Below are 15,204 nucleotides of genomic sequence, written 5' to 3'. Positions count from 1 at the left end.
CTCTACCCTGGTCCCTGATACAGACATTGCCCGGGCCTTTCCTCCCTCTCCGCTCACCACCTGTTTGGTGGAGCTTACACCCTTGGTGCTCCCTCCCACATGACCCCCTCCTGTCATGCAGTGACTCAGTCTCTTTAGGAACTGTGAGTAGAATAAATGACATTTTCCTGTGTCTCTCCTGTGTCCCCTCTTGTGGCCACACTGACTGACCATCACCTGAAAAAAATACAGATCATTGACCTCCTGGGATAATTCCTTAGCACTTCTGGCCTGCTCCATGAGCATGCTCGTGTGGCCAAAAGGATCTCGCAGGCAAAGACCCACAGGTGCTGTCCATGGGATATGGGGCTGACGTGCTCAGCATGACACATGCCCAGGGGATATGATGTGAGACCTGCTAGTGGCTGCTGCAGGAGCACACTGGAAGGGAGGTGGGAAGTGGCAGTCAGGCAAGCAGGTGCCTCAGCGCTTTGGCCTAGAAGAATATGAATCACAGTAGCTCAGGGACACCAGAACCGAGAGAGTGACTTAGCCCAAACCCCACTGAGTTGGGGTTGTGTGAGGACACGTTGCAGAGACTCCTTAAATACTCTCTGTCTCAGGTATGATTGGCTGGGAAGTTCTGGAAGTTCTAGACTTGGAAACTGTGGAAGGCAAAGTAACAAAAAAAAAAAGGTGCTGGCTAATGAAACATCCATAATTTAAAAAGGTAGCAGTACAACAAAAGAATATGGTATATCAGAGCAAAACAAATACAATCCACGAGTAACCTGAAATTCTCCTTCTAAAATTCCATCCTGGGAAAATATTACTAAATACAGATAAGGATTTATACACAAAAATATTCTACACAGAATTATTTATAATAGCAACGCATTAAAGACAGTAAAGGGCCCAATGACAGGGGCTGGTTAAGTCAATCTTGGTTCAGTGTAATGTTTTGCAACCATTTCAATGATGCTTATAAAGGATTTTTAACAACACAGCAAAGTGCTTGTGATATATTTAGTGAAAGCAGCAGAATTAAATTCCATGTACAATATGATTTTGACTAAGGCATAGAAAAAAGACTGGAAGGAAATAGGTCAAAATGTTTACACTGGTCATCTCTGATTAAGAAAAGAAGTAAAATTGGTGGGGGTCCATAATAAAAAAAATGAGGAAGTAACCTGCTAAGAATGACTTCTTATCAAAGAATTTCAGGAATCCTAAGACTCTCATTCCAGACCCCCTTGACCCAAGCCTCATTGCAGATTGATTTCTGCGGCTGGGTCATGTTGGGGTGTCCTGGGCACACGTGGAGTGTGGCAGGAAGGTGTAAACATTGGCACTCTGTCTTTACTGGACCTTCTTAGGCAGCAGAAATAAAACATCAAAAATGCTGGCAAGTAAGTTACAACAGAAATTTAATGCTAATTTTTATTGTCTGTAATAAAAGTAGAATTTATAGACTTTCTTTTGGTCTACTGGGTCATCTGCTTCTTTATGTCAATACTGGTTGCCGAAAGGATGTTTAACAAATGAATGAAACCCAATAATGTTTTTGAAAAAGCAATCTGCTTGTAGGAAAATCCAAACACAAAAGTGTAAGTAAAAAATTACAGTCTCTTCTTCTCCCATCTGCTCTCCTCTCCACGTCCTTATGTATCTATTTAAGTAACTCTGGAGTTTAAATTCCTTTATTTCAATTCCTACAATTCAGAGGAGGGAAAAGCCACTTTGGACTAGAACAGTGAGGGAAGTGTGGGACAGTGGTTCTCAACTGGGGGTGCTTTTGTTCCCAGGGGACATTTGGCAATGTTTGGAGACACTACGGGTTGTAACAACTTGGGGAGAGGGTGCTACTGGCATGTAGTGGGTAGAGGCCAGGGATTCTGCTCAACGTCCTACAGTGTACAGGACAGCCCCCAGCCCCAATGTCAGCAGTACCAAGATTGAGAAACCTTGACATAGCATTTAGAATTTGGCCAGAGACTTGAAAGCTGAGAAGGACTTGGCTAGGCCAAGGAACTGGTGAGGGTAGAGTATGTGGTGGTCATTTCAGGAAGGTGGGCTGCTCAAAGGCAAGTCCAAGATGAGAAGCAATGACCAGGCAGGGAAGAGTGACTCTGGAGCTCAGGTGCAGCTGCTGGCCCTAAAAACATGTAGCACTCGTTCCTAAGTGTTGTGGCTAAATGTTGACTTTCAATACAGGACAACAGCAAGAGCCACCTGCATGCCTAGAAAGTTCCAGATTATCTGTTAAAAGGAAGTTCCATGATTCATTGATAGTAATGAGTATTCAAATGAATAACAAGTCACACAGACTCAAATGGCAAGAAGAGCAAGCCAAGCCACAAGACATGACCTTAAATTTGCTCTAAGTTTACCGCCTGGGGTAAAACAGTACCATAGATTGCAAACATAACCTGGTTTGGAGTAAACTGATTCCAATTTTGCATTTTTGTTTTTAGTATTCTTTTATTTATATATTTTTGGTGGCTGGTAGAGGGATCAAACCCTAACCAGCCAGCTCTTGACTTTGCACTTCTAATAGGTTATAACGTGGAGAGAGATAATTCAGGAAAGGCAATGTAAACTTGAAGTTTCCCCAGGAATTTACAGTTGTTCAATCGCTTGCTTATCATAGACATTTATATTGGCTATACCAAAATTTATTTGTCCACTGCAAACAAATTAAGAAGTGTGGATAGATTTGTAGTAAGTGAGAATGACAGTTTGGTTAACTGAAGCATTCTAAAAACAGCCCAGCTGTACTTTATATGGAAGCACATGGAAGGAATCGAGGAGTCACGAGATGGCAGAGTGGGAAGGCCCTCGAATGTGATGCCATCTCACCCTCTCCTTATATAGATGAGGAAACTGGGGTTCTGAGCAGCTGGGGGAATCACCTATCACACTGCTGGAAACTAGATCTCAAATCTTGGTTCTCTTAACGTCCTGGGGCCTCCTTAGTTTTCAAATTTAATTGTGTATGTATAAGTTCTGTCAAAGAGAAGGGACTAAAACGTAACAGTCAATATTAAACTGAGCCTTTAATATACCTGGTTATGTCCTGGCTGGCATGATTTGTTGTCTTGGTTAGTTCTATTTGTGGTCTTATCGGAATCCTAAACACACATTTTTTTCCTGAGTAAGATGCCTAGCCCACAGCACTCAGGAGGAAAATTCTGGGACAGGGAGATGAAGAGTTTGGTCAAAAGATGGAGATTGGCAAATACCAGAGCCTTTTAATTGATGTAAGAATGCTCCAACTCTACAGGGAAGAAAATAGAAGCTTAAGCAGATTGGAATCTTTGCTGCTCCATATGAAGGCCAGACAAAGTACTAACAGTAATCATTTGGGGAAAAATCTGAAGAAATTTGCCTTGGTACATTTTAAGCTCAACTGACAATGTGTGAAATTCACAAGGAGTGGCAAGTCTATAGAAATTCAAAGTAAATTAGTGGTTGCCTGGGTCTGAGGGTGGGAATGGGGATTAACTGTAAATGAAACAAGGGATCTTATTGCAGTGATGAAAATGTTCTCAAACTGGATTGTGCCGATGGTTGCATACTGCACTAAATTTCATAAAGACCCATTGAATTGTACACTTAGAATGGATAAATTTTATGGTATGAAAATTATACTATGATAATGTTGTTTTAAAAAAATCATGGGGACTTAAGGCAGTACCAATTTAATCACTTTTCACCCTTCTAACCAAGTTGGCTGAAATCAAATTCTGACAGCCATATTTCCTCCAATATCTACCTTTTAAGCAAGCTTTACTAAAATATCCAGTTCACTACCAAATTATTTAGGGGGACGGATTAGATAACAATTGTGGGGACTGGCCAGTAGAGTGTGATGCTGATAACACTAAGGTCAAGGGTTTGGATCCCCTTACTGGTCAGCCACCAAAAAATTTAAAAAATTTAAAAAATAAATAACAATTGTGCTTCAACATCCTACCATTAGATGTTCCTATGAGACTTGTGATTCTTAAGCTGGAAACTATGAGAAAGTCTTGAATTTTATGTTATTTCCAGAGGTGAGAGTCTCAAAGAACTGAATAGTTGATTTCCTTATTTAGGAAGTGCATTACTGTACTTTCTTTTCTCTCCAACAAATGGTTTTACTAACATGGAGTACAAAGTACTAATAATCAAGATTTAAAAACTTGTATTATGAGTGCATATATCTTTCTCTGCTATTACTCATTGTCATAGTTTTACTGGCGTGGGCAGAGGAGGCTGGAAGTCTGAGATGGCACTTTTACTCACGGAATACTTACAGGGTAAGGCTGAATGACAGTGAGCAGTATCGATTCTTTGCAGCTTCTGTAAAAGAGAAAAACAAACATATTTACATAATGCAGGGAGCCCGGACTCTAACCAGTGACAGTTTTCTTTTGAAACAAAATGTGTGACGCCATGGCAAATGTTCCTTGGGCTCCCAGGGCAGAGTAAACCGAATAGCTCAGAAGTAGGCTTTCAGACCACAGAAAAGACCCAAATCAAGTTTTCCCCATATAACAAACAGCCCAATTAAAAGCTTCCTAGGTGGTTTACATTGGGTGATATTCTCTGTGCTGCCAAACAGCAGAGCCCTAAAATAAAACTTGGTGGAGGAAGAACGGTTTTAGAAGCATCAACTCAATCAGTCTGTACGCTTTTAACTGCTCTCAAAGTTGATTCTCCCTTTCTGATTTTCCTTTAGCCCACTTTTATTTGCTGTTTAAAAATTTCTCTGTAGTTTTCTCTGGGAAGGCATTTTAAAAAATTCTATCAGCTCATGGGACATCATTATCTTCTCAGGGTTGGCATCAAAGAAAAAATGTCATTGTAGGTTTCATATATAAAAACAGCATCTCAGCAAACATCCCATACTGTGTGGCTTAGTAAAATCTATGGTAACAATGCCCGGGCTGATAAATATTTCAGACAGGCACCAATTGGGAAATATTGTTCACAATGGGAAGCACTTCACAGTTAAAAGCAGAACAATGTAACATAATGGTTTATTTAATTTCCTCCAAGTAACCCAAACCTTTCAAATGACTCAAATCTTTGAGGAAAAATCATATTATGGGTTATAATAGTTTTTCTTCCTTCCTTCCTTTGTTCCTTTTTTATCATGAGTAGGAGAAAGGTCAGTCGTCATTTGGTTGAGAAGGAGCTGACTTTTTCTACATTAGGTTGTAATTAATTACCTGCTTTTGCAAGAAGTGAGGTAAAGGGGATCTGTTGCAAAGCTGTTCCCTTGAAGAAGCCACTGCAAATCACGTTTCTAGCACTAACCGATTTGTGGCTTGGCCCACTCACTCTGGCTGAGCTGGACCAGGTGCTACTGGCTTCTCACAGGTGGGAAGGGAGGGAGCGGGGTGGGGGAGGAAAGCAGACACAGGACAAAATATGCAGAAAGCAACACAAACAGAAGCAAAGCACTGCTTTTGCTCAAGTTTCCCTCATTCACAGGAAACAAGAAATATCCAGCAGTTAAGAAATGTAAGATAGCACAGGACCAAAGAATTTGTGAGTGTGGCAGCCATGTCAGTGGATTTGTCTGCCCTGCCTGTCCTGTTCTTCCCGAGACCCCTCCCAGAGCCTTCAAAAGCAAGCAATGGGCCCCGGGAACTCATCCTCTGGGCCCAGCTGATCAAGTGTTGGAATAAACTGATCTGATTTCCTCTCTCCAGAATTGGAACTAAGAGACACAGGCTAAGAGAGTTGGGAGCCAAGTCACATTCATGGCTGAATACCAGAGTAAAGGTTACAGATGCCAGTCATCCCCTGAACACTCCTGGTTCCCGCCATTCCTGAGGGCTGGTTGTTCACCATTCTGTTAGAAATAAAATAATTGATGTAAAAAATATCTCAGTATGATATCTATCGTCATTCTGGGAAAGAGCTTTTACTTCTGTTTTCTCTCATCTCTAAGTACTTAACCATCACCTGCTAGTCAAGAAGAATGAACTTCATAGTGCTTCAGATCCCTTAGGATCTCTAACTCAATCCTTGGAGGAAAAAGAGATCATAGCCATATGTGTTCATATGTTACAGGATGCTAAGATGTATTCAGACGGTGTCAGTTGAGGCCCCATGTCAGTAGATGCCAATCACCCCCACATGCCAAAGAAGGATGCTACAGGACTTTCAAAGGAGGCATTGAAAACCAGAGTTTGGAACCCTTAATTAATCCCTTACTCACCTCGGGGTCTGACTCATGACTTAATTAGAAACTGAAAATAGGCAAGAGGGTGGTGGAAGCATAGGTGCCAATGGCAGAGGCTACATTTGTGAAGTTACTACCCTCCCACTGAGGCAGGCCCAAAGTGCGCCATTCCTAGGGATGAGATGTGAAACATGCAGTAGAAATGTTAGCCTGGGATCATTTCATGAAGGCCTCCTGATGAACTGAGTTTCTTCCACGGGTGAGAGGGCCATATGGAAAGATGTAGAAGCCAAGGAGCATTGAGCATAACCAGCCCTGGGGTTCTGCCAGACTCAAGGGGGGCTACAACTGGAGCAACCCAACAGAGAAATCTTCCAGGAATCCACAAAAGCACACAGGGAGAGTCAACTTTCATTATCTTCCATGGATAGAGAAACCCAATGCTGGGTTACAGTGGCATCAATCAAGTGAGAACTATGCTGCTTTTTACCTCACTACCCTGGTTCCATTTCAATCTGGAAGAACTAAAGCAAGAGAAGAATGTTGGGAAAATAAAGAAAATATTGACAATGCCCCTTAACCCACTGAAGGGCAAAGTTTTGTGACACTGGGAGTTTTGACTATTACATGACAATTTGAAGTTTTAATTACAGATTACGAACTGTAGTGATTACAAGTGTGCGAGTGGCTGAAGAATTTTTCTGAACCTGTCTGTACATTTACGGGACCTGCCTGAGATTCTGTTGAAGGGTAGGGAAGAGCTGGCCCTGGGGAGATGTTAGAAATGGGCAATGGGAGAAAAGAACACAGTTGCTTCCGACTGTACCCTCTGAGACCTGCTTGCTATATTTATTCCTGATTTCTTCTTACTTAATTAAGTTGACTTAGATAGATCATATTCTTTGAGTCCAAGCAATTCTTGACTAAGACAGTGAGGTTTACAACCCTAAGAAGAAACAATAAAAAGGTAAACACAAGAATGAGGGATAAGTGTTGCAGCAAAAACAGGAGGTGGTGGGGTGAGCAAGGGAATGGATGGGCCCATAAGGCTGTGGAGCAATGCTCAGTGGCACCATATTTAACTGTTAACTTCTGGAAAGGGAAGCTGATATTCACAGCTGCAGTGCAGCAGCTCTCAGGAGCAGACACGTCCCTGGAGAAGGACTCTTGCTATTCATCTTAGATACTAATAAGCATAGACACTGTATTAGCTTCCTATTGCTACTATAACAAATTACCATGAACAGTGGCTTAAAAATGCAAATTTACTATTTTACATTTCTAGAGGTCAGAAGTCTGAAATAGGTTTTGCTGGGCTAAAATCAAAGTGTTGGCAGGGCTACATACATTCTGAAGCCTCTTGAACATTTAAAGGCTGCCTGTATTCCTTGGCTTGTGGCCCCATCTTCCATCTTCAAAACCAGTAGTATAGCATCTTCAAATCTCTCCCTGATTCTCCTGCCTTCTTCTATCACTTCTAAGGACCCTTATGATTACATTGGATCCACCTGGATAATTCAGGCTAATCACCCCATCCTTAACTAAATCACATCTGCTGAGTCACAGACTCTGGAGATTAGACAGAAGACATCTTAGGCCAGTCATTATTCCACCTACCACAGATGCTAGTTTTATTAGTTATCTATTGCTGCATAACAAATTACCACAAACTTAGCAGCTTAAAACAACACCCATTTATTATCTCACTTTATGTGGGTCAGAAATATGAGCATAGCTTAGCTTGGTCATCTTCTTCAAGTTCTCTAATGAGGCTGCAATCAAAGTGTTGGCCAGGGCTGGGGTCTCATCTGAGAGCTAGGTTGGAAAGGATCTACTTCCCAGCTCACTTCAGTGGTTTTTGGCAGGATGAAATTCCTCTTTAGGTTGTTGGATCAAGGGCCTCGGCTCCTTATAGATAGTTGACCTGAGACCACCTTCAGTTTCTTGCCATGTGGGTCTCCCAACATGGCAACTTGCTTCATCAAAGCCAGAAAGGGAGAGAGTCTGGGGGCATGATGGAAGTTATAATCTTAGGTAACATAATCATGGAAGTGATATTCCATCACCTTTGTCATATTCTATTAATTAGAAGCAAGTCACAGCCTGCGCATACTAAAAGAGAGGGGAATACACAAAGCTATAAATACACAGAGGCAGGGATCATTGGAGTCCATCTTATAATTCTGTCTGCCACACTAAAAAGGAGAGACTATAAGTATCTCAAAAATAATTTCCACCCATGACTTCACCTTGCACAGAATTTTTTTCTGTCAAGAATTTCAAGGAGATGCATTGCTAAGCACACCTTGTTAATTTGGAAATGGGAACCATTTTTCAAAATATGTCTACTATATTTAAAGACTTTGTGTCTAATAGTAATGCTCTGTAAATTGCCTGAAACAACCTAGATTGACTTTAATTTTATAGTTTAATGAATAAATTTATCTGAATTGAAATAAAATATTCCAATATGTTATTTATCATTAGGACTGGGAACATGTTTCCTCATCTGTGATTATTTAATTATAACCTGCCAGACAAGAAACATTAACTTCATAATGTTTTGGATTCCTCAGAATTCCTAACCATAAGATTCTAGGAGGACAGAAATAAAGATCTAAGCCGTTTATAAATAGCCTGAACACAAATATTAGAATCAGGAATGGAGGCTACCACCTTCAAGCAATCAGATAACTTTTTAAAATGAAGGCCTAAAACAGCTAGAGTCCTTTAAAAATCCAGTTAGAAGCACATTTAGAGAAGTATTATTTCATAATAAATTCCACATGAATTTTCTGCTTTTGAAGAGTAATTTCAAATTGCAGTGTCAATATTTTATTTATTTTTTTGAAATGTAATTGATTAAACATATTTGTGGGGTACAGAGGTGAAAATCGATACCTGTGTACAATGTGTGATGATCAAATCAGGATAATTAGCACATTCATCATTATAAAACCTAATCATTTCTTTGTGTTGAGGACATTCAATCTCCTCTCTTCTAGTCATTTGATAACATGCAGTGAATTAATGCTAATTATAGATGCCCTAGCTCAACTGTACATCAATAGAACTTATTTTTCCTAATTAACTGTTTTGTGTCCACTGACCAGTTTGTCGCTATCCCTATCCTGCTCCCCCTTCCCCACCTCTAATAACCACAATTCTGTTTTCCCCTGAAAGTTCAATGTATTATTGTGATTGCTGTCTCTCTCTCTCTCTCTCTCTCTCTCTCTCATAGAAGGATATTTTATGTCAAAATTCAAGAGTCTTGCTTTAAAACAACTAAGTTTTAACAAATTAACTATATGATTTCAATCTTCAATAGTGGAAGAAAGTAATCAGTACATGATGGCTGAAAGGTTAGGCATTTAAAAGGCAAATAAAGAGGCAATTTAGGGCTATATATGAAAGGATTTTGGAAACTGTGAAATGACATTCTAACATAACTTAAAAGATAGATGTGCAGTATTTTTACTTGGAAAGGTGGTAAGGTATAGTGAAAGGTGTTTGAATTCTCACTTCTAAGGTAAATACATGCAAATATAAGAATTCTTTCTTCTTCTTGCACTTCAGAGTTCTTCAAAGAGATCAGAAAAATATTCTTTTCTGTAAGTTAGTGCATCTCAGCCCTTAAACTCTCTGTTGCTGGACAGTCACTGTTGATGGAGGCAACTGATTAACAGCATTTCTCCAATGACTCTGCTCAGAACGCAGGCCATTCCTCAATCCTAGGGTATTTTGTAATGAAGCCAATTATTTGCCTTCTACTTTTCCTTTCTATCAGAACCTGGAGATGTGAAAAGAACACTGAGATTTTTTTCTGATCTGATAACCAGCCATAACAGTGTCAGTCTAGCCAGTAGCTCACAAAGCTGGATGAAGTAGTGTCTACCATTTTCAGAAATGTCACCACAGGACTATACTTGTAATGGGGGTTTAACGCTTCATCTAGTTAACCTTTGCAACACTCTAAATAGAGATTATAATTATCCACTGAATCAATTCTTAACAGGTACTGAAGCCATTAGCTGGAGAGAATGGGAATGTCTGGCAAATGACCAAGCATTCAGAAAAGGTCAACATATTATGGCGAAGTGTACTCTGCCATGGACAGTGTGAAGCATTTACACTCTGCCCATTGCTGCTGGAGCTTGCTGCTACCCTGATACCTACAAACAAGAGGAATGAGATTATTTGTCATTTCTCAGTTATGTTCCAGGGATGCTGTGGAAGAAAATGGGCATAATGAAGCCATCACAGTCATCAGGGGAACAGAGGCATAAAGGAGATGAGTTAAAGAGTCCACTTGTTCAGTAGCATTGGTGAGGCTTCTACCAGTTCTATGATGTCTCTCCCACTACTATTTTCACCCTTGAGTAAAGGGTTATGCTGCTGACCAAAGGGAAAGTGAAAAGAATTTAAGGAAAGATCCTTATTAAGCAGTGTGTTAAAGGATTCTGAAAACCTGGATGTTTGTATTGCTCATCTTCTCCTTTCTATGATACAAAGGTTTCAAAGATGGCCCTCATTTAACCACAACTCCAACTATTCACATCTTTGTGTAGTCTCCTCCCCTCAAATCTGGATTAGTCCTGTGACTCACTTGTGAAAAATAAAATGTTGTAGAAGTGACACTGCATAATTTTCAGCTTTCAGAAGAATCCTAGAAGCCTTACAATGTCCATATGAAAATCTTGGAATGTTCACTTTGAGGGAAGCCAACTACCATGTCAGAAGGCCAGCTACCCTGTGGCCACCATGTCGTAAGAAAGCTACCCATGTGGAGAAGCAGTGTGAAGAGAGGGAGAGATGCCTGGCCAGCCCCAGCTATGTCAGCTGTCTAAGTTCAGCCAACAACTTATGAGTGAAGAAGCCATCCTGGATGTCCAACCCGATCAAGCTTTAAGATGGCCTTAGCCACAGCTGCCATTTAACTGCATCCACAGGAGACTCCCCAGTGAGAACCATCTGGATGAGCCCAGTAAACTCACAGAACCATGAGATAATAAATTATTTTATTAAGCCATTACATTTGTTAGGCAGCAATAGATAACTAAACCATCTTCCATAAAGAATTTGAAAACAATGTTTTTTTAAAAACAGGCATTCAAAGGAGTCAAATGGTTTTGAAATTGAACATGTCTCCCTTACCAAGGAAGGGAAAATGTCCAAGCTAATGGTTCCCCAGTCTACCATAATTATGACCTGCACTAAAACAAAACAAAACTGTCTTACACAAACATATGTTGAAGTGTGCAAAAAGATGCTCTTACTGCAGGGAGTTACACAGTTATGACTAGCACAATTGTAACATTAATTAAGGACTTTTGGAGATTGGGGAGAGAGGAAAAGGACTAATAAATTCAAGGGAGAGGAGAGGATTCAATCAGCACCTTGGACTAAAACTGCTTCACCACAAAGAATAATTTGGAGGGCACAATTGGTATTGCATTGTGGGGTATATATGTGAATTTTGCAGAGAATGGACTAATAATGTACTTTGTAATTTTAGGTTTAGAATTAAATAGCTTATATACAACCAATGACTTGAATATAAACCTATAGAGAAAGCCAAATTCTTTGCAAAGTCTAATTTACATTTTGTTGAATGCATTTAAGGCTTAGGCTGTGATTTTCTTTGTGAAGAATATTAGGGTACTAATATATAGTAATTATCAAAATTGACGTTTTAGTGAAATTTTATCATTTTGAACCATTGATTTTATTGCATTTTTTAAACTTTTGCAATAAAATTTCAGATTTGGCACTCTGAATTTGGAAACTGCTAAGAGAGTTTTATTTGCATATGATAGATATGTTTCTGGTTTGACCTAATTTTTTTGTCCACTTAATTTTTTGCTAAATGAGTGTTGTCTTTGGCCTTTGAACTGCTTATTTAACTAATGGGTGAAAGTCGTACTTATATTTAAGATTTATAAAAGGCAGCAGGGTCTCTCAAGGTAAAAGTTAAATTATGTTATACACATGTGCGCTACTAAATAGCTCTCACCTTACTCATTCCTTCAATAAGTATTTACTGAGTATCCGCCTGGGGTCAGGCATTTGGAATACATCAGTGATTCTCAATGGGAAGTGATTTCACCCCACAGGGGGCATTTGGCAAGACCGGAAACATTTATTGTTGTCACGCCTAGGAGGGGTGCTAGTGGGTAGAGTCCAGGGCTGCTGCTAAACATCTTGCAATGCACAAGACAGTCCCCACAACAGAGGATTATGCAGTACAAACTGTCAATAGTGCCAAGCCTGAGAAACCCTGAGCTATATCATAGAATAAAACAGACAATAAAATATCTAATGAATGTGGAAGAGTTCACCTTTTAGAGAGGAAAGACGTTCAATAAAAAATACATAACAAATACACTATATATAATATAGAGTGCTGAAGATGATGTGGAGAAAAAGGGGGCATTTGTGAGTGCTGGGGGTGTGGGCTGCCTTTCCATTTGGCAAAGGCCCTAACATGGAGCCTGCTAAGGAAGTTTGGGGAAGAGCCAGGAGCCCAATGAGCTTGTAGTGGAGCAGGGGGGCATTTTAGGGAGAAAGGTCCGAGAAAGGGTCAGGGGCCAGATCCTCTGGGGCCTGATAGGACATTGAGAGGGTTTGGCTTTGCCTGGGAGCTTGCTACATATTTTTAAATGATTCTTCTGACCACAGGAGAGCAAGAGGGAAGGTCCCATGAGGGAGCTAAGACAGTACTGCAGGCAAGAGGGGACCATCATCAATAATTGTTAGACTGGCAGGTAGAAAACTCTTTAGAAGGCCCTCCAAGTGAACCCCTGTTCTGTACAGTGCTTCTTATAAATAATGTTGGAAGAAACTGATATAGCAAATACAAGGCACAAAAAATACTAAAAAAAATAGGGTAAATGTTTTCCTTAAATGTGTGCTGGAGCTAAAAGTAAATAAATAAATACACAAAAAAATGGGGGGGGGGGGGGGGGGGGGGGGGGGGGGGGGGGGGGGGGGGGGGGGGAGGGGAGGGAAGAAGACACAACAATCACAATTCCTTGAAGTTGATATGACAAACGAACAGATATGAGGTTGTTTGGAGGGAGGGGGTGAAGGTTTCGGTAATGGGCCACAATAATCAACCACATTGTATATTGACAAAATAAAAAAAAAAATGTAGTGTTGTGGATGAGCGGGATGTACATACAGCAAGAGAGAGCAGGGCACTGTATGCTATGGGCAATCCAGCCATGGCTTAGAACAAATGATGGAGAAAAACCAGGTGGTTATGGAGAAAAAGCTAAGAGGCTTCTTTTATAATGACAAACAGTACTTTTTAACTGGCAGCTCCTTTGCTGACATTTCTCATTTACAGGGTTACTATTTTAGTTCCATCACCTAAGTCAAGACCTCCCTGGTTTATTCTCTCCCTTTCTGCCTCTATTCATGTTCATAGTACTGGGCACATGTCCCTAAGAGTAAAGACAGGCAGTGACTAGAAATGGGCCCACCCTGAAATCGGGGACAGTGTATAGCATATTTATGAATTTTGGCCGATGGCCATCATTCTGATGTTTGCCCAAGGAATCTTCATTTTCTGCTTCTCTTTTCATATGCATCATTGCTAGAGGGTGATTTTAAATAACACAATTTACATTCTTCACCAACTCAGAGGCTTCCCTGCTCAGACTGAATCTGACCATGGGATTTGTCACAGCAGCCAAGGACTTGACTCTGTCATGGCAAGTCCACTTTCCTTCCTACAACATAAGAACACCAGGCCCATGCTTGTCTGCCTGGAAAGAATCCTTCAGTCCCTCAAGGGTCACAGATTTCAGAGGCAGTGGTGACCACATCTATGTATGGTACAGGGGATATACGGGGCAGAGGGCCAAAGACCTAGCAAAGTTGCAGTTTACCCAGCTTGAGAACCTCCAGATTGGTAAAGTCTATCTGAAGGCTGCAGATCTCTTTTGTGAGATACAGAAGTCCTGTTAATTAATTATTCAATCAGTCACACTTTTGAAGTATAATGTATATACAGAAAAGCATACAAATCTTAAGTATACAGCACATAAAATTTTACAAACTGAATGCACATGTGGTAAGCAGCCACTGAGATGGCTCCCAGTGATCTCCACCTTGTGGTGCTCAGACTGTGCATAATCTCCTCCCCTTGAGTGTGAGCTGGACTTACTGACTCCTTTCTAAACAAAGAGAATATAGCACATGTGATAGAATATCACATCCAAAGTTAGGTTATAAAAAATCTATGGCTTCCATATTGTGTATTCATTCTTTCTCCCACCCTTGCTCACTTGCTCCAAGGGAAGCCAAATATCATATTGTGAACTTCTCTTTGGAAAGGCCCACATAGCAAGGAACCAAAGGAGACCTTGGCCAATAGTCATTAAGGAACTGAGGCCCTTGGTCCAACAGTTTGTGAGAAACTAAATCCTGCCAAGAAATAAGTGAATGAGCTTGGAAGCAGATTCTTCCCCAGTTGAGCTTCATATGAAACCACAGCCCCAAGCAATACCTTGATTGCAGCCTTGTGAGAGATCTTGAGCTAGAGACACCGAATTAAACTGCAACCTGCTTCCTGATCCACAGGAAATGTGAGATGATAAATATTTGTTGTCTTAAGTTGCTCAGTTTTGAGGTTATTCGATATGTGGCTATAAGTATTAAAGCAGGATCCAGATAAAGCAGAACATTACCAGTATCTCAGAACCCTCCACGCTCCCTTCCAGATATACCTCCCAAGGGTCACCACTATGCTGATTTCTTTTCTTTTTTTTTTTTTTTTGTCTTTTTCTGTGTCCGGCAATGGATCACAACCCTCAGTGTCGCCCCCGCACCGGACCGGGACCGGCAACGGGACCGCAAACCTCGGCGTCGCTCCCCTGCCTCGCTCAGCCAGCGAGCGGGAACCGGTCTGCATGTGTGATCCGAACCCTCGGGCGGGAGCGCCGCCGCGCTTCCCAAGTCTCCCCCTATTCATTGCGCCCCCCGGCCTGACCGCCCAACGAGTCTTACTTTCTACATACAAAAAAACCACCCAATCTTCAACC

General features: G+C 40.9%; 1 protein-coding gene across 2 annotated transcripts in view; it reads right to left on the bottom strand.

The window, feature by feature from the left end:
- Positions 1-15,204, bottom strand: part of FRMPD4 (FERM and PDZ domain containing 4) — a 587,189-nt gene that overhangs the window by 45,021 nt on the left and 526,964 nt on the right. For both annotated transcript variants that reach the window (XM_008571308.1, XM_008571302.1), the window contains exon 5: positions 4,278-4,323. In XM_008571308.1, coding sequence (XP_008569530.1) covers positions 4,278-4,323 — 46 coding nt within the window. The remainder of the gene's footprint in view (positions 1-4,277; positions 4,324-15,204) is intronic.

The sequence above is a fragment of the Galeopterus variegatus genome, unplaced genomic scaffold, assembly GCF_000696425.1.
Source record: "Galeopterus variegatus unplaced genomic scaffold, G_variegatus-3.0.2 Scaffold38, whole genome shotgun sequence".
NCBI lineage: Eukaryota > Metazoa > Chordata > Mammalia > Dermoptera > Cynocephalidae > Galeopterus > Galeopterus variegatus.
The sequence above is the reverse complement of the archived record's forward strand: the minus strand, read 5'-3'. Positions and strand labels throughout refer to the sequence as shown.